Genomic DNA, 17,993 nt, shown 5'->3' with positions numbered 1-17,993 from the left:
ACACCCCTCTGTCACACACAACCACCACCTAATACCCTGACACAAAACTACACAACCCCCCACCACACACAACCACCACCTACTCCCCCGGCACACAAGTACACAACCCTCTGCCACACACACACAACCACCTACTCCCCCAGCTCACAGGTACACAACCCTCTGCCACACACACAACCACCTACTTCCCAGCACCCAGAGCTCAATGCAGAGCCCTGAGCTGTGGCCTCACTCAGCCGCCCCCAGGTGGGAGTTCTCAGGTGACCTTCACCTGCACTCTGGGCCCGGGGCTCCCAGCCAGCTGTTGAGGCTTTCCCAGTTTACAGTCAACAGGGGCCTGTGTGGGCAGGTCTGACCCCCGCTGGGGGCAGAGCAACGCAGCTGGGAAAGGGGCAGGTCTGACTGGTGTGAGCCAGCGAGGGACGAGCAGGGGAGCGTAACCCTCTGCTATAAAACCACCAGCTCCCTCCTGCCCCGGCTGTGCCCAGCAATGGCTGCCAAGGTAGAAGTGAGGCTCCGCGGGCACCCAGCAGCGCTGGCAGGGGCCCAGAAGCATGCTCTGGCTGTCACCAGGAATTACATCACCAACCCCAGGCTGAGTGAGTACTGTCGGGGGGGGGGGATGCCGGGGGAGGCTGGCGAGAATGTCCCCCCTCCTGCAACAGCTGTTCTAACCCCCACCCCCCATAACGTTAGCCCTTCTAGCACCCAGCCTGGGGCTGTGTATGGGGCAGGGGGCAGCAGGGGGAGGGGAGAGCTGTGGGGACTTGAGCTCTTTGCATTTAGGCCCCTCAAGGCCTGTGCGGTTTCAACCTCGACAGTGAAGCTAGAGCCGTCCCTGGTTGTCCGGCAGTGTTATCTAGTGTTTAGAGCAGGTGACTGAGTGGGAGGAGCTGGACTCCTGGGTTCTTTCCCCTGATCTGTGGCCCTGGGCAAGTCACATCCCTGCCCCGTGCCTCAGTTTCCCCACCTGTCCTTTCTGAGTGGCTGGAGCGTCTCCAGTGAAGTGCCGAGCCCAGTACACGTTTCTGGGAAGTGCACAGATAGATCCTTACACAACCCTGGCAACTGAGTGCATCTGTATTGCAGGCTCGGGGGGGCTCCCTTCCCCCAGGGGGTGTACATGGGGCCTGTTGGATTGGAGTCCTTAACTCCCTCTAGGACGGGAATCCTTTTAGGCTCTGTCCTCTGCCTCCTCCTTGTGTTAGCTGCACCCCCAGCCCAGAATGGCTGAGAGGAAGTGAGCCTGGAATGGTGGCAGGGCACCATTTCCCTGGGGCTATGGGGCTGAGTCACCTACCCGGGCCCCATAGCTTCATAGAGCACCTGGTGCTCACTCCGAGGCTCGCTGTCTTGGGAGGCTGTTTCATACTGAAGTAAAACGGTGACATTTACCCCAAAGAGAAGGGCACTGGGCCAGATTCTGTTCTCAGCAATGCCGGTGTAAAAGTGGCCTGACTCCAGCAAAACCGATGGACTGACTCCAGATCTACATTGGTGTAAATGAGAACAGAATCAGGCCCAGAAAGTGGATTGCTCAGTGAGAAACTTTAGATGGCAAAGGAGTCTCTTCTTCCCCAAATTCTGTATAGAAGTCACTTGGCAAAGTACTCAGCAGTTGCCACCATTACCCCTCTTCCCCCCAGCTGTTGTGGGTGGGTGAGCAAGAGAGAGAGAGAGATTGGGTTCTATTTGTGTGGTTAGGTGTGTGTGTGTGTGTGAGAGAGAGAGATTGGATTCTGTTTGTGTATTTAGTTGTGTGTTTATGTGTGTGTGTGAGAGAGAGAGCAGGTTCTGTTTGTGTATTTAGTTGTGTGTGTGTGTGTGACAAAGAGAGAGATCAAGTTCTGTTTGTGTATTTAGTTGTGTGTGGGTGAGAGTGGGAGAGATCAGGTTCTGTTTGTGTATTTAGTTGTGTGTGGGTGAGAGTGGGAGAGATCAGGTTCTGTTTGTGTATTTAGTTGTGTGTGGGTGAGAGTGGGAGAGATCAGGTTCTGTTTGTGTATTTAGGTGTGCGTGTGTGCATCTGTATTGCAGGCTGGGGGGGGGCTCCCTTCCCCCAGGGGGTGTACATGGGGCCTGTTGGATTGGAGTCCTTATGTGTGTGTGTGTGTGTGAGAGAGTGAGTTTAGGTTCTGTTTGTGTATTTAGTTGTGTGTGTGTGTGTGAGACGAAGAGAGAGATCAAGTTCTGTTTGTGTAGTTGTGTGTGGGTGTGTGTGACAGCGGGAGAGATCAGGTTCTGTTTGTGTATTTAGTTGTGTGTGGGTGTGTGTGAGAGCGAGAGAGATCAGGTTCTGTTTGTGTATTTAGGTGTGTGTGTGTGAGAGAGAGAGTTTAGGTTCTGTTTGTGTATTTAGTTGTGTGTGAGTGTGTGACGAAGCGAGAGATCAAGTTCTGTTTGTGTATTTAGTTGTGTGTGGGTGTGTGTGAGAGCGAGAGAGATCAGGTTCTGTTTGTGTATTTAGTTTTGTGTGTGTGTGTGTGTGAGAGAGAGAGAGAGAGAGAGAGAGTTTAGGTTCTGTTTGTGTATTTAGTTGGGCGTGTGTGTTTACTTGCCTGTCTTCCTCTCTGGCTCTGGACACATGCAGACTGCAGGTCTGGGTGTGCGTGGCTGTCCCTGTGTGCAGACGTGAGTGTCTGTGTCCCACCCACACAATCAGCGCCTCAAGTCCCTGCCTTGCAAATGCTCCCAGCTAACCTTGCCCAAGGAGAACTCCCGGAAGAGGTGGCAGCAACTCCGTGCTCCCTGACGTCAGCCCAGTCTGATAGCTTCTCAGAGTAATACACAGCCCTGCAACCAGCACTGGGACCCCAAATGTGCACCTTTGGTCACGGCTTCTTCATGAGCAGAAGCAACAGATGAGCTGAAGTCTTTAACCAAAATCAGTCTTCCCTTAACCACTCAGACAGCAGCACCTGCTGCTTGCATGCATCCCGTGGACTGGCTTGTGTGTATGCGGCACCCCCACTCTCCACTGGATGGAATCAGAACTGCTCAAGCCTGTGTCATGGGCCCTGCACTGCACACAGCTACTGGAGGTGCTCTCCAGGCTTGGCTTTTGGAACAGAAGGATCTGAGTTGTGTGACCTGCTGCCACTGTGAAATGCTGAGTGGCTGAGGGATGCAGGGGAAGGAATCTGCAGGGGACTGGCTAGTGTAGGGGTGGGCTACAGACCCTTTTCCCCTCTAAGGCACGTGTTTCAACTCAGCCCATCAGTCAAGACAGGTGACGGCTACTGAGTGGACTTTGAGCACTGAGTCTGGAGGGGAGGGAGGCTCCGTCTAGGTGTGCACCTCGCACGAACAGCCAGCATGGTGGGCATTAATTGGCCTCTGGCTGGCGATCTGTGTAGAAAGGGCCTCTGGAGAGAGACCGACCCGCTGGTCCCTCCCTGCAAGAGCAGCTTGGGAGTCTTCAATTCCTCAGTCCCAGTCCGGGGCCTCAATTGCTTGGCCACCTGTGGCATGAACCGGGGACAAAGCCGTTATCCACCCAGCCCCCTGGGTTGTGGGCACAGGGCAGAGGGGCTGAATCTCCCCAGTAATTCAGCACAGGTGCAAAAACCGGTGGGTGCATTTTTTGCAGGCCCGAGTGTGCTCATGAAAGGACTAACTGGGCCTGATTCTTTTTGCACTTCCCCTAGCTCTGCGCTCGGGTGAGCCCATTGTTCCTCCTGACTGACACCCGTGGAAGTGAGGGGGCCCCCAGGCTCTCTCTGCCTATGACTAAACAGCTGGGGTGAGCTGTGGCAGCAGCTTTCCAGGCAGACACGTATCGGCTCATCGGGACCTGGTTCTCCCTGTCCCCCTCAGTCTGTCCTTAGCTGGCTGCTGTCTCCTGTCTTAGACTGTGAGCGCCTCGGGGCCCAGACCGTCTGCGTTTGTTCAGTGCCGGGCCCAGGGGGCCTGGTGTGTGACGGAGGCCCTAGATGCACTAGCAGTTCTGAATGCCTAGAAGCTAGCTGGCTATCCATCCCACACTCATCAGTGTGGTGTTCCGGAGCGCTCCCTGACTCAGTTTACCCCACTGTACAATAGGGGTAAGTACTGTTCAGGCCCTGTCTCTGGGACATGTTGGGTGCTTGTCAGGTGGTATCGGGTTCATATGGGGCAGGGGCCGGGAGGGGGAAGGATCCTGCGGCTGCTGTTCTGTACAGCTGATTTGAGATCAGGAAGGCCCAAAACACACTTTCCTTTGCCTGAATGCTCCCCTCACCCTGCGCGCCACAATCTCCTTGTCCAGTTCAAGGTGAATCCAGAACGCCCTGGTCAGGCTCTGCCTCAGCTGCATCTATTTCCCCTCACACTGGGCTGAACTGGTGCCGCGGAACAGCTCGTGTTTGCTGTCAACAGCGCAGGCTGGGCTCTACGGGAACGGCTCTCCTCCTCGCCCAGCCCAACCAGGGAGGGGTTGCTTTGCCCTTGGGCAGCTGCAGGGGGCAGGGGGGGCTCAAAGCCAGGAGGCAAAAGGGGCGTCAGATCAAGCCTAGAGCCAGCTTGCAGCAGGAAGCGAGGGCCAGACTGTTGCTGATTAAATTCAGGCTCCACAGGTGACGGGGAAACTTCTTGGGGAAAATGGCTCCCTTCCTTTTACTATGGTAATTACAATGTTTGGAGAAAATTCTCATTTAAAACTGAATTTTTTGGTGTGTGTTTCAGCAACTGGTTTAGTTCCCCCCTTCCCCTTTTTTTTCTCCCTGCCCCTTTTTCCATTTTTCCCCTGAGAAAAGGAGAAGGGAGGCGAAAAAATGAGAAAAAGTCAATATTTGGGACTTTTTGTAGAAAAACTAAAACGAGTACAATTTGTCATCCAATAAAATCCCAGAACCTGGCTGACAGGACCCTGGCCGGGTCTGCTCCTAGGCCTGAGTGCCCTCGATCCCAGGATTTCACCACCAGCCCCTCCCCCCGTCAGGGTGCAACACAGGCTATATTTAGGCTTAGCAAAATGCGGTTTTTATTCTGTTATAATTGTCACTGGGTAATACCGAGGTTTGTTTAGAAGCATTTTTGCCCTGTTCTGATCAATGTACGTTTTCCCAGATGTGGGAGACGGAGCAGGGGGTGCGGAGGGGATGTCAGAGTAATTATTTAATGATAGGAGATGCTGAGATTTTAAAGCTTTATAACTGTTAAAACACAAAGTGTCAATATCCCGTGTCGAAATATGCAGAGTAAATATCCTCAGATCAAACCAGAATAAGTTCCCAAGGAGCATTTTCTTGCTTTGCCTCACTACAAATTCCCACAATTGTCAGTGGAGACCTGTTTTCGCCAGTTTGTCTGCATATGATGAAATGGACGTTTGCTGGCATTTGCCCCCCTAAAATCAAATCCTTCCACGTCAGTCAATATGAGGCCCTGCCACATTCAGCGCTGCACCCTAGAAGCGATTTTCTGCCCCTGGCCACGCGTGTTAGCATGTTGGCCATGCATGCTGCTTGCATAGAGATTTTCATTTCGTGGGGGCAGGTTATCAGGACTGGGGAAGGTTCCCTACTCTCCATCCGGCTGTCCCTAGGGCTGGTCCCCAGCTCCCAGTAGGGATGTGCTAGCCATACAGCATGAGAGAGAGGGCCCACACCACCGTCACAGAGCTTGCTAGGAGGGGCTCATTTGGTCTGGTGTGCACCTCTGGTGCTTAGCAGAGGCTGAATGCCCGGGGCTGTGGCACCAGGCTCACCCCCTAATCACACCTCAGCACCCAATCCCAATCTGGAGCCAGCGCTCAAGGCTGTTCGGAGGTGGGAATCTGGTTCACTCGCTGGTTTCATTGGGAGCTGTGGCGAGAGGTTCTGGGTTTAGCCCAGTGGAATTTCCTGCCCATTTTCTAAGCTGAAAAGTTTCTGGCTGTTCAGCCAAAGCTTCAGAAAAAATAATGTTTGGATGCCTCTCCTGGCCGACCATCTGTACCTCCAGGCTGCTCCCCCAACACTAGTTCAGTAGTAAACCAACTCAGCACTGCTGTGAGGTCTTGTCTGTATCACAGGAGCTGCCACTGGCCCCGACTAGGACCAGGACCCCACTGGGTTGGCGCTGCACCTGCACAGAGTCAACTGTCAGTCCCTGCCCCGAAGAGCTGAAGTCTGAACAGGCAGAGGAGGAGAGGGGAGACTGAGGCCCAGAGAGAGGTGGGGACTGGCCAGTGGTCAGACAGCAGGCCAGTGGCACAGCCAGGACTAAAACCCAGGTTTCCTGAGTCTGAGGCTCTAGCCACTAGGAAACACTGCCTCTCATTTGACTTTTTACAATATGGCTGGTGTCCTGGACACCAGCTGCCAGGGGATCCCCTGATGCATTGCTGGGCGTCCAGGCTTCCTTGTAACTAGTACATCAGTGATGTGGGTGCCGAACACAGCCCCGAACCTGCCTGCTTATTTACTTCCCCTCTGGGCTGACAGGCTAGGCAGGGGTAGGGCTTTGGCCAGGAGCTCTCCAAGGAAAAGGCAGCAGTTGCTGGAGATGGAGTGGGTGATGTGGCATGGATGGCTCCTCCCTCTGAGTCTCTGCCCCTTGCTAGAGGGCCTGTGCTGCTAGAAGGCCTGTCTTTTGGCTGAGATTGGGAAGGCAAATCAAAGTCCAGCCCACCTGCAGTCACTGACGATCCCCCGGCTCTCCCCTGGGGGCAGGGCTGGGAGCCTCGCTCCCTGGACCAGAGTCCAGAATTACGTTCTTCCTCTCCAGGTTCCCCTTGCGGCTTCAGCTGAACAGAGGAGTCTCCTTTGCCTCCTAAACTGTAGTGTGCTGTAGCCATGGGGCTGCTGTATCCCGCCCCAGAAGTGGCTGCATTTCTGGCATTGGTGAAGTTGTTCAATAAGCTGTTAGAAGGCACTTTGGGATCCCTCTGAGCCTTGCTGCGCCCATAAGGGGAGGATCTTTTCACTAGACCAGGAAAGTAGGACTGGAGGCCACTGAGGCCAGGCCCTGCCATCCCAGGCAAGCCCTTTGTGTCACCCATTTACTTATCAAGCTCCACCTTCAGTCTGGTTAGTTGGTTGTCCCGCAGCTTCTGCTGTTGAGAGGCTGGTGCAGAACCTCCCTCCCATGCTGGAGCTAGAGATCACCGTAGGGCCGTCGCTGTCTCTTCCTCCTCCATCTGGCTCAGCTGAAGGTCTCCCAGCCATGAAAGGCAGCTCCAATGAGTAGCCCTCTCCACGACCTGCCCTGCAGTGCCCCAAAGGTTTAGCTCCAGGGAGGCCGCTGCAGATCTCCCCACGCTGCAAATGCTTGGCTGGACCAATCTGCCTGGTAGCCCCAGCAGCATGCCTCTAACCTCCGTGACCTCCCGTCTGCCAGGCGTGAAGGCACACGCTGTTCCTAACAGGGATCTGCTCGGCGGGGTCAAGGGCTTGGAACTGCATCTGAATGTGTCTTTCCGATTCCAGGCCTGCTCGTAAAGGGGCCACTTTCACACTGCACAGCAGAGCCTGGAGGAGAGGGGGCAGGGGGAGCAGAGACTGAGGGCACTGGGTGAATGTGGGGGGTGTCGCAAGGTTCACGGGTAGTGGGTGTCTGCAGCAGAAATTATGCCGTAACTGTAGCAAAGTCGCCTTGTCTGCTATAGCTCTGGGGTCCCAGTGTGAGCTTTGCCATCAGTTCCACTGGGGGGCTTAGCCGGGATGGCTGGCGAGAGGACCAGCTGGCACTGAATCAGGGGCTTTATTTTTTTGGCACGTCTCAGCTGGCACAGCCATGACTGCAGCGTAAACAGTGGTGAGCCGTCAGTGCCTTGGCCGCTCGTGTTCCGTAGTCTCTCTGCAGCCCGGTCAGATAGTCATGCTCTTGCCTGAGAGTCTTTCCTCCCTCCCTCCCAAAATTTCTCTCCCCCCTTTCCCCTGGCGCCTGGCTGTGCCCCTGCCTCTGGCACTGCTCCAGGCAGCAATGGCCAGCTTTCCATGCCTGGGGAGGCAGAAAGGAGACAGCCATGGTTAGTTACACCAGTTGTGAAACATACAACTCTGCCAACTCCAGCTACGTTTACCCCAGGGAAAGATTTGGCCTATTAATTGGAACCCAACACAAAGCGATCGCGGTGGTTGGATGGGGCCCTAGTCTGCCTGGAGGCATCCAGCTCCGGTTCGTGATCAAGGCAGTTTTCCCAAGCTCAGGAACAGGGGTGGCTCCAGGCACCAGCACGCCAAGCGCGTGCCTGGGGCAGCAAGCCGTGGGGGGGGGGGGGCACTCTGCCGGTCGCCGCTAGGGCTGCAGGCAGGGTGCCTTAGGTGGCTTCCCTGCAGAGGGTCCGCTGGTCCCACAGCTTCGGCGGACCCTCCATGCTTGGGGCGGCAAAATGTCTGGAGCTGCCCCTGCTCAGGAAGGTGATTCAGGCTAGCTCGGTACCTCGATAGGAAACCACCGTGACAGGGTGCTAGCGGGTGAGTGGGGTTGTTGATGCCATAGGTACTATTCTACCAGCTGGGGGTGCTGTTCTGCTGAGCTGTTGCCCTTTCGGATAAGACTGGTAGCTCTGAACACCTTTTGCTAGGCGGCGAGTGTGATCCCAAAGCCCTGCCCGACTGCTTGGCTAGGGAACGACATTCTGCCAGCCTACATGCGCCTTGCAATTTCTGCTGGTTACAATGGTTTTCTACGCTTTCCACCCAAAACTGTTGTGCAGTGCCGCTACCTGTTAAACAGCTGCCACAGTCCGCCCCAGAGGTGGCTGCATCACAGTGATGGTTATAGTTTGCAAAGAGCATTGGGGAGCAATAGGCATTCTAGAAATGCAAGATATCTTCCTTTCTTTCCCTGAGCCCCAAAACAGTCTGTGGTCAATTAAACCAAGAGCGACCAGGAGGAAGAATTAAACACCTGCTCCCTACGGAGTCTTAGGGAGTGTTTGTCCTAATGTTTCACTTGAAACCACACGAAACCCAGGCAAATGATTTGTTACAGCTTGTACCTTAAGCTGATGACCGATTCAGCTACTGAACTGCTGTGCTCTGAGCAGCTGCTGGTGATAGCTCAGTGCTTGTTTCTTACAGCCCTTTGTAGGGACTGGAAAGTTGGTGGTAGGACAGTTATTCCCCATCCGACCCCGTTCCTTTCTCCCCGGGCACTGCAGCATGAATGCTGCTGAGGGAGAAAGGCATTTGCCAGCTAACAGCGTGCTAGGAGGTGAGAGAGAGACAGGGCAGGGGAAACGGCCCAGATGGATGGCTGAGGGAAAATGCGTGTAAGTGAAATGACTGATCAGGGAGTTATACAGCGGGGAGAGAACAAACAAAGCTGGAGCATGAGGGGAAGAGGAGAGGGAGAGGGAAGAGGAGGTGACTAGAAGGTCAGAGAGTTTGTGGGGGGCCCAAGGCTCTACAACCCTGGGAGTGGAGTCCCTTCCACCTTATGTCTTAAGTTCCTAAAATCTCATGCTTCAGGGTCCAGCCAGTCATCTGCAGGGATCAGGAAGGTGTCCCCCACTCCCCAATGTATTCTGTGTTTTGTTTTGATTTGTCTCCTTCTTCTGAAGCGTCAGGGATGGGCGTCAGGGATGGCCACAGTGAGACATGGGATCCAGGACGGGGTGGGCTGTGCTCGGAGATGGCAGCAGATCTCTCTCGCTCAGCTGCTTTGCTGACTGGCTCTTGCTCACGTGCCCAGAGTCTAGCTGATCACCATGCATGTGGTCAGGAAGGAATTTCCCCACAGCTCAGATTGGCAGGGACTTGGGGGCTGGGGTGGGGGGCGGCAGGGGGCACTTCCTCTGCAGCGTGTGAGAGCAGCTTACTTGCCAGGATTATGTGCGTCTAGCTCATGTAACCATTTCTCTGCTATCGGCGCAGCCTCAGGCACTGGTGCGCCTCAATCCTTCCTATTCCCCACCTGTGGCACATACTTGGCCAGTCTCCGGCAGCCAGACGGTACTACTGCAGACTCATTTCCGTTGCTGGGTTTAGTGTGCGGAGGTCTGACTGGGTGCTCTGGTCGCCCCTTCTGGCCTTAAACTCTCTGATTCCAGCTTGGAGCAGCAGGGAACCATCATGAGTAAGGGAGTAGGGAGATATCAGGCCGGGGGGCGGAGGGAGAGGGTGTGAGGTCAGAGGGAGTGGAGGAGGTGGTGGATAGAAGACCAGAGAGGTTGGGGGTCAGGGGAGCAGAGGGAGCTGGGGGTCAGACTCAGGTCAGAGAGGCTGGGCTGGGGAGAAGTGCTCACTGTGGGGCTTGGAGGAGTGTCGGATGGTGACACAGAGCCTGCTCTTGCTGCCATTGCAATCAATGGTGCCAGTCGTGCGGGACCAAACCCACAGCCGTCCCTGGGCGGCTGAACGCTCACTCCCAGAGCAGCGGTGCCGATCAGTGCCCTAGCCGGCGAGAGAGCCAAGCACTCCAGGTGTGTGCAGACGGATCAGCTTGTGCCTTGCAGAGGTGTTACCTGGGGTTCTTTCAACCCAACCCCCCCCCCACCGCCTTGGTCAAGCTGAGACTGCTTAATAGGTTGCTTTTAACAATAAGCCATAGTGGTTTCAGGCACTTTACTGGTTTGCCAAAGTCTCCCCAAACAAAGGGATCTCGGCTCTGCTCGGATAACGGGTCAGTGGCATCACAGAACCTGCTGTGGCCTCGCTAAGAAGCACAGCCCTCGGCCAGCACGCATCGCCAATCTCTGAGCATGCGGCTAGGGAATCAGGGAGGCACAGCCTGCCACCTCTCCGAAACCACGGTGGATATTACCAGCAAGCTGATGCGCTGCTGGAAATCTCCTGCACCACAGCTGCTGCTGGTGACCATTTACTTGTCATGCTCAGCCAAGTTTATACCTTAAGACAGTTTCCGATGGCATGTCAGTGGGCGAGCTGGATTAATGCAGGCTTTGCAAGTGAGGCCAGCAGCATCCCTGGGTAGCCCGTCGGTCATTTGGCACTGGTGTGACTGCTGCTGGAATGCTGGGTCCAGTTCTGGTGCCCACAGTTCACGAAGGATGTGGATAAATTGGAGAGGGGTCAGAGAAGAGCCATGAGAACGATTTAAGGATCAGAAAACTGCCTTGTTGTGATAGACCCTGGGAGCTCAATCTGTTTAGCAAAAAAGAAGTTAAGGGGTGACTTGATCACAGTCTACAAGTATTTGATAACAAGCTCTTCAATCTAGCAGAGGAGAGTCTAACACGATCCAATGGCTGGAAGTTGAAGCTAGACAAATTTCAACTGGAAATAAGGCGCGCATTTTCAACTGGGAAAGTAATTAACAACTGGAATAATTTACCAAGGGGTGTGATGGATTCCCCATCAGCAATAATTTTTGAATCAAGATTGGCTGGTTTTCTAAAAACTCGGCTCTAGGGCTTACTGTGCGGCAGGTCTCCGGCCTGTGCTATGCAGGAGGTCAGCCTGGATGATCACAATGGTCCTTTCTAGCCTTGGAATCTCTGATTCTCTTTGGGTTTGGGTTTCCAAGCTGGAGCAAGCCAAAGGCCCAAAGGTGATAAGTGCTTCTTCCACTCACTCCTGCTAATGGATTGGTGGTGCTTCGAAACAGCTGCTAATACCTCCCCGGGATCTCAGGAGAAATGGCCCCAGCAGAGATTGTGCCTGTAACACAGCCAGGAAGTCAACAGTCGAGCACTGTGGCTTGCGTACTCTGTCCCTCTACTGTCAAGGCAGGTGTCTGTGCATGGGGGAAACAGCACCAGGCCTCAGGCCTTTCCCCAGCTCCCTCTAGCATTCTCCCTTATACTCTGCACTTGCTCGCTACAGCCTCGGTGCATTGGCATTACGTTTAAACTGAGTATTCAGAGCAGGGCCGGCTCCAGCATTTTTGCGGCCCCAAATGGCGAAAAAAACCAAACAGGCGCGGCGATCGGTGGCACTTTGGCAGCAGCTCTACCACCGACACTTCATCCTTTGGCGGCAATTTGGCGGCAGGTCCTTCCCTCCTAGAAGGACCGAGGGACCCGCCACTGAATTGCCGCCAAGGACCCGGACATGCCACCCCTCTCCATTGGCCGCCACAAGCACTTGCTTGCTGCGCTGGTGCCTGGAGCCAGCTCTGATTCAGTGGTTCAGAGATTCCTAAAGTGTAGACCCAGGAGGAACCAGATCATCTAGTCTGACCTCTTGTACAGCACAGGCCAGCGAATTCTCTGCAGGGAGCCCAGGAACTTCTGTTTGGCTGAAGACAACAAGAGGACACATTGTGAACATGGGATTGGAACCATACCTAGGCAGAGGAACAACAAAGGGCTCCCAGACTTTGCCCTCCTGAAGGCTGCATTGAAGAATGACCAGAAGCCCAGTGATTGCACAAAACTGGGCAGCAGCTGTCCAGGGGTTTGTTTCTAAACGCACAGAGGAAGGACCCAGCGCTGATGTGACTGTGGCAGAATCCGAGTCGTGTCAGGTCTCGATACAATTACAAAGCAAGTCGGGCCAGTTGGGAAACAGTTTTCCCATCCCACAAGAATATCAGAGATTTAAAAAAAAAAATCCTGTCTCGAATTGCTATGAAAAATTGAAATTGCAAACATTTTCACAAGCCAAAATTCTGAAAATAAATCACTAGATCAGGCTTTGCCAGTAAAAATGTTTCATCTTGATGTTGACCTTTTTATGTTTTTATTTAGTGTGACAGACCCAAACCAGTGGGGTACAGGAGTCTGGTAGAGGGCAAATATACTGGTCAGTGGATGAGTAGTTTTCTGTTCCCTGAGTGACCAGAGCAGGGGCTGCACTGGAGTAATCAGGAACCTGCTAGAACCAATTAAGGCAGACAGGCTGATAAGATCACCTGCAGCCAATCAAGGCAGGCTAATCAGGGCACCCGGGTTTTAAAAAGGAGCTCACTCCAGTCAGGCAGGGGGGAGCCAGAGGAGAGGAAGTGCGTGTGAGGAGCTGGGAGCAAGAGGCGCAAGGAGCTGGGAGTGAGAGCTGTGCCTGCTGGAGGACTAAGGAGTACAAGTGTTATCAGACACCAGGAAGAAAGTCCTGTGGTGAGGATAAAGAAGCGTTTGGAGGAGGCCATGGGGAAGTAGCCCCAGGGAGCAGGGCCGGCGCTTCCATTTAGGCAACCTAGGCGTCGCCTAGGGTGCCCAGCATTTGAGGGCAGCATTTGCGCCCTCAGCGGCGAGGGGTCCTTCCGCGCTCTGGGTCTTCGGCAGCAATTCTGCGGCGGGTCCTTCACTCGCTCTGAGACCTGCCGCCGAAGTGCCCGAAGACTGGGAGCGTGGAAGGACCCCCCCCCCGCCTGCAGAATTCCCAGCCATGACCGGGAGCGCGGAAGGATCCCCGCCTAGGGCGACCAAAACCCTGGTGCTGCTCCTGCCAGGAAGTTGCAGATGTCATCGCAGCTGTTCCAGAAAGCACTATACACAGCTGCGATCCACAGGGGCCTGGGCTGGAACCCGGAGTAGAGGGTGGGCCCCGGGTTCCCCCCAAAACTCCAATCCTGATCAGACACAGGAGGCAGTTGACCAGACTGTGGGGAAGACCACTGAGGTGAGCAAATCTGCCAATAAGCGCAGGACCCACCAAGGTAGAGGAGGAACTTTGTCACATTAGTCATTACATTTTTTACTCTACGTTCAATTAAATTTTGAACCAAAAATCATTTTGACCCAAACAATAGAATGTTTTTTTTCAAAAAATGTTGAAAGTCCTGTTTGAACAATTTAGAAAGGGTTGGGCTTTCTTCTACTTTTCAAAATGGGGAAAACCAGCCCTTTCCTGCAAATGGCTTCAGTTTCAATGAATTGTCATTTTCCAATGAAAAAGTCTTGTGGAAACACTTCCAAGCAGCTCTCAAAGCAAGGACCAGAGCCAGATTTGCAGCTGGCACAGTAGGCACGTGCCAAGGGGCACCAGCGTTGTAGGGGCACCTCACCTCTCTAAAACTGTGTACAACATGCAGGTCTGCTGTAGACAAGGGGGGCACTGAAGATGCTGGGCCTAGGGGTGCCTAAGGTGTAAATCCAGCCTTGTTTGGGACTTTGGAAATAAACAGAGAAAAAGTGACTCTCAGAAGTGATATTGAAGCTCAGTGCACTATAATGGCAGTGTGCATAAGCAGGGAAATCAGTGACCTGCCAATGTTAAAACTGAAAACAAAGTTGGTTTCAAACAGCCGTCATATTGAATAAGCAAAAGCCACGCTGTGGAGAGATGCCGTTAAGCAGCGTTTGACATAGTGAGAGCAGGATGCTTTAGGAAGTTGTAAATATAATTCAGTTATACTGTTTCTGAAACAAAATCTCACAATCTCAAACATTAAACATAGAATGACCTGGCATTGCAAGAACTGGAGAGAGTAATTCTAGATGGATGCCAAATTTAAAAAAAAGCAGGTACTTCTCAGTACAAAAACATACTGGAACTAGACCAGATTAAATGGTTGCATATGCTATTGTGTGTGAAGGACGTTTCACACAGGATGAAGGTTGGAAATATTTACCATAACCCACAGCACCCACTGGAGTACTGAGACGTGTCACATGAAAGTCTGACTTGTCCTTTGGCCAGACATAAAGAAAAGGCATCATCCAAGTATGTACAATAAACACGTGAAGCAAAATCAAAAGACCAACTGCTACCACATGAGCTTCTTGATTGCCCATGAAAGGGTGTAAAATTTGGGAGGGCGAAAAAACTCTCAGTCAAGAGGGCAAATATCTGGAAGGCCTGCAAAGAGAGTACAGAACACAGGCAGCCCAGGGACTGATGGCTCACCACTGTTTATACTGCGGTCATGGCTGTGCCAGCTGAGAAATGCCAAGAAAATAAAGTCCCGGGTTCAGTGCCAGCTGGGCCAAAGTTGGCCCATGTGGATTTCAGTTAAACAAGGAAGATTTCCTATTAGTGGTGGAGTGCTAACTAATTGTTTTGTTCAATGGAGCTGTTGCACATCACATCAAGCAGCAGTTAGTAGTACATTGCAGATTGCAGTTAGCTTGCCGTGCTATTGTAAGTGAGTTAATAAGAGATATTTGTGGAAGCTCCCCCAAGACCTCTTCCATGCAGTTCCCCAAGAATTCAGTCCTGGTCCAGCATCCTCACTCAGGTCTCTTTACGTGGTGTACAGCACAACTATGCTCAGTTGATCAGACTCAAGCGTAGGGGGTGGGTATAGGGCACAGCACACACCCAGAGATACACAGCAAGCCTCTTCCTTTCTAGACATTTACACATTGCATTGCACTTACTATACATTGCATCACACGCTTTGGGCTTGGCCGCTTTGTAGGAACCAATCCCTGTACAGCATGCTCTGGCCACGCACTGTCCATGCACGACTCGCTCTTTACCTCCTCTTATGTTCCAGGCTTAGCTTGTCCATTGAAAATAGTTCGCCGGGTTTTCACCCTTGTCATAGCTAGTATAGACATTCTGTTCCCAGCCCACTGCTCCACTTACCTCCCTAATCCTGTCTCCCAAGAAAAGAGGCCTCTCCCATATCCAACTCCTCATGTCAAACCAGGCCTATGATGATCCACAAATATTTAATTTAATCCGTTATCTTTGATACATCGATACAAGCCCAGTCAGGTAGGTTATCAAAAAATAACAAAGGACTTGATTTTGAAGTCCTAGCAGAGTCAAGATATCTGTATTTAGCATTTTGAGAGTTATCACAATACAGCTCAGGATGATTTATTAGTCTCCAATACTTATGGGCAGAAGGATAAAAACCTGAGTGCCAACAGCTTGGGATTTAATGCCAATCTTCTTGCACCAAGGACAATTAAAGCAAGTCCAAACTTTTTAAATAAACAGGGGGTTGAGCTGGTTTTGTAAAAGATGGTCTTTTTTAAATAAAAAATTCCATGAAAATTTGCAGGAAAGGAACATTTTTGATAAAAGCGCTGTGCTTTTTTAATTCAAAAATTGAACAAAAACATTACTGAAATGGTTTAGCAAAGCCTGTTCTTTTTTTTGGTAAATAAAATTTTTTAATAATTATCTTGATAAATGTTTTTGATATTTTTTTTAAATCAGAAAAAAATTGTAAAAAAAGTTTGAATGAGAAACAAAAACTGGTTGTGCTTCAAACACTTCTAAATGAAAACTAATTTGAAAGTTTCCATAGAATTATCCTTGGATTCTTCAAACAGATATACTGGGCGTCTTTATAAAACAGGTACTAAGACATTAAAGAACTTTTCTGATAAAATGTCCAACAGTAACCAAGTGCCATTGGCAAGTGGGAGAGAAAGTTAGAAGCAGAAAGTGTCAGATAACTTACTGATCAAAACTCAGAATTTCCATTTCCGTCCTGTAAATCCCCCAAATTTCCATTTCAGAACATTTTATTTTAGGAAAACTTCTACATTTTATTTCAGTGTTAAAAAGAAATAGTCCCTGGGTAATTTGGTTGAAATAGAGATATGAGTTTGTAAAAAAAATTCAGTCTTGTCAAAACTGTTTCCACTAAATTTTTCAGTCAGCTCTAAACTTAACCATCCCAGTGGTCAGTTTGACAAGAGAAACCCCAAAAATGGCCCAATAAAAGCACAGTGCTCTATTTCTTGGGGACATCAGGACTGCTGTTGACAGTGCTCCATATGGGCAGAAGTAATACGTGCTCACCTGGCCACTGAGCAGGAAGAACACAGGAAGCAGTAGTATTGTATCTGCTTTCAGGGTCAGTGGATAGCGATTTTGGCCCATGACAGGGGTTGTAACCCTGACTCATGCCATGTGACGCAGGTCTATGTCCAGTCTCTTCCCAGCCAGCACTCCTGTGGCTCAGGGTTTCATTACTCATGTAGCTTCCACGGGACTCCTCCTCCTTGTGGAATGCAAGAGCTGTTGTGGGCTCTGTAAACCAGTGTGGGCTACATTTGAGCAGTAGATTCTTTGGCCACTTCAGCCCCCAGCCCTCTCAGACCCTCAGATACAGCAGTGAGGGGTGCACAATAGACAGAGACCATCAAACACTTTGCATTTGCTAGACTGTGGATTTAGCCTAGAAGGATTGGCCTGGTCACTGCTTAGATGGGATATCTCCAAAGAAACTCCAGGATGCTGCAGCAGAGTAGGATCTATCTTACATTCTTTGAGTGTGCCATTCCCCAGGGTATCCAGGCATATCTTTCAATAGGGTGTGCTCTTGTCTCCTTCAGTTCAGGACTGATGCCCCAACACAGTTTCAAGGGGTACTGTGTAAAACGGAGATAATAGAATTGCAGGACTGAAAGGGCCCTTGAGAGGTCACCTCATCCAGTCCCTTGTACTCATGGCAGGACTAAGTATTATCTAGATCATCTCTGACAGGGGTTTGTCTAACTTGTTTTTAAAAACCTTCAGTGACCGAGATTCCACAACTTTGCCTGGGCAATTTATTCCAGTGTTTAACCACCCTGACAGTTAGGAAGTTTTTCCTAATGTCCAACCTAAACCACCCTTGCTGCAATTTAAGCCCATTGCTTCTTGTGTTACCTCAGAGGTCAAGGAGAACAATTTATCACCCTCCTCCTTGTAACAACCTTTTATTTGCTTGAAAACTGTTATCATGTCCCCTCTCAGTCTTCTCTTCTCCAGACTAAACAAACCCAATTTTTTCAATCTTTCCTCATAGCTCATGTTTTCTAGACCTTTCATCATTTTTGTTGCTCTTCTCTGGACTTTCTCCAATTTTGTCCACATCTTTCCTGAAATGCGGTGCCCAGAATTGGACACAATACTCCAGTTGAGGCCTAATCAGAGCAGACTGCAGCAGAAGAATTACTTCTTGTGTCTTGCTTACAGCACACCTGCTAATACATCCCAGAATGATGTTCACTTTTTTTCCAACAGTGTTACACTGTTGACTCATCTTTAGCTTGTGATCTATTATGACCCCAGATCCCTTCCCGCAGGACTCCTTCCTAAGCAGTCATTGCCCATTTGGTACGTGTGCAACTGATTGTTCCAGTCTAAGTGGAGGACTTTGCATTTGATCGTGACCACTTGTAGCCTGAAGATCCTTTTGCAAAGACAACAGGGTGGATCCCAGTGTCTGGGCCAAATTCCAGTTTGGGAGAATACATCCCGCTGGCCTAAGATAACCCCTGTCATACTAAAAGC

At 51.4% G+C, this 17,993-nt stretch overlaps 1 protein-coding gene across 1 annotated transcript in view; it reads left to right on the top strand.

Moving 5' to 3' along the window:
• Positions 1–490: 490 nt before the first annotated feature.
• The window catches only part of ATP6V1B1 (ATPase H+ transporting V1 subunit B1), a 78,836-nt gene continuing 61,333 nt past the window's right edge, over positions 491–17,993 (top strand). Inside the window, exon 1 of the mRNA XM_032762442.2 lies at positions 491–599. Coding sequence (XP_032618333.1) covers positions 491–599 — 109 coding nt within the window. The remainder of the gene's footprint in view (positions 600–17,993) is intronic.

The sequence above is a fragment of the Chelonoidis abingdonii genome, chromosome 5, assembly GCF_003597395.2.
Source record: "Chelonoidis abingdonii isolate Lonesome George chromosome 5, CheloAbing_2.0, whole genome shotgun sequence".
NCBI lineage: Eukaryota > Metazoa > Chordata > Testudines > Testudinidae > Chelonoidis > Chelonoidis abingdonii.
The sequence above is the reverse complement of the archived record's forward strand: the minus strand, read 5'-3'. Positions and strand labels throughout refer to the sequence as shown.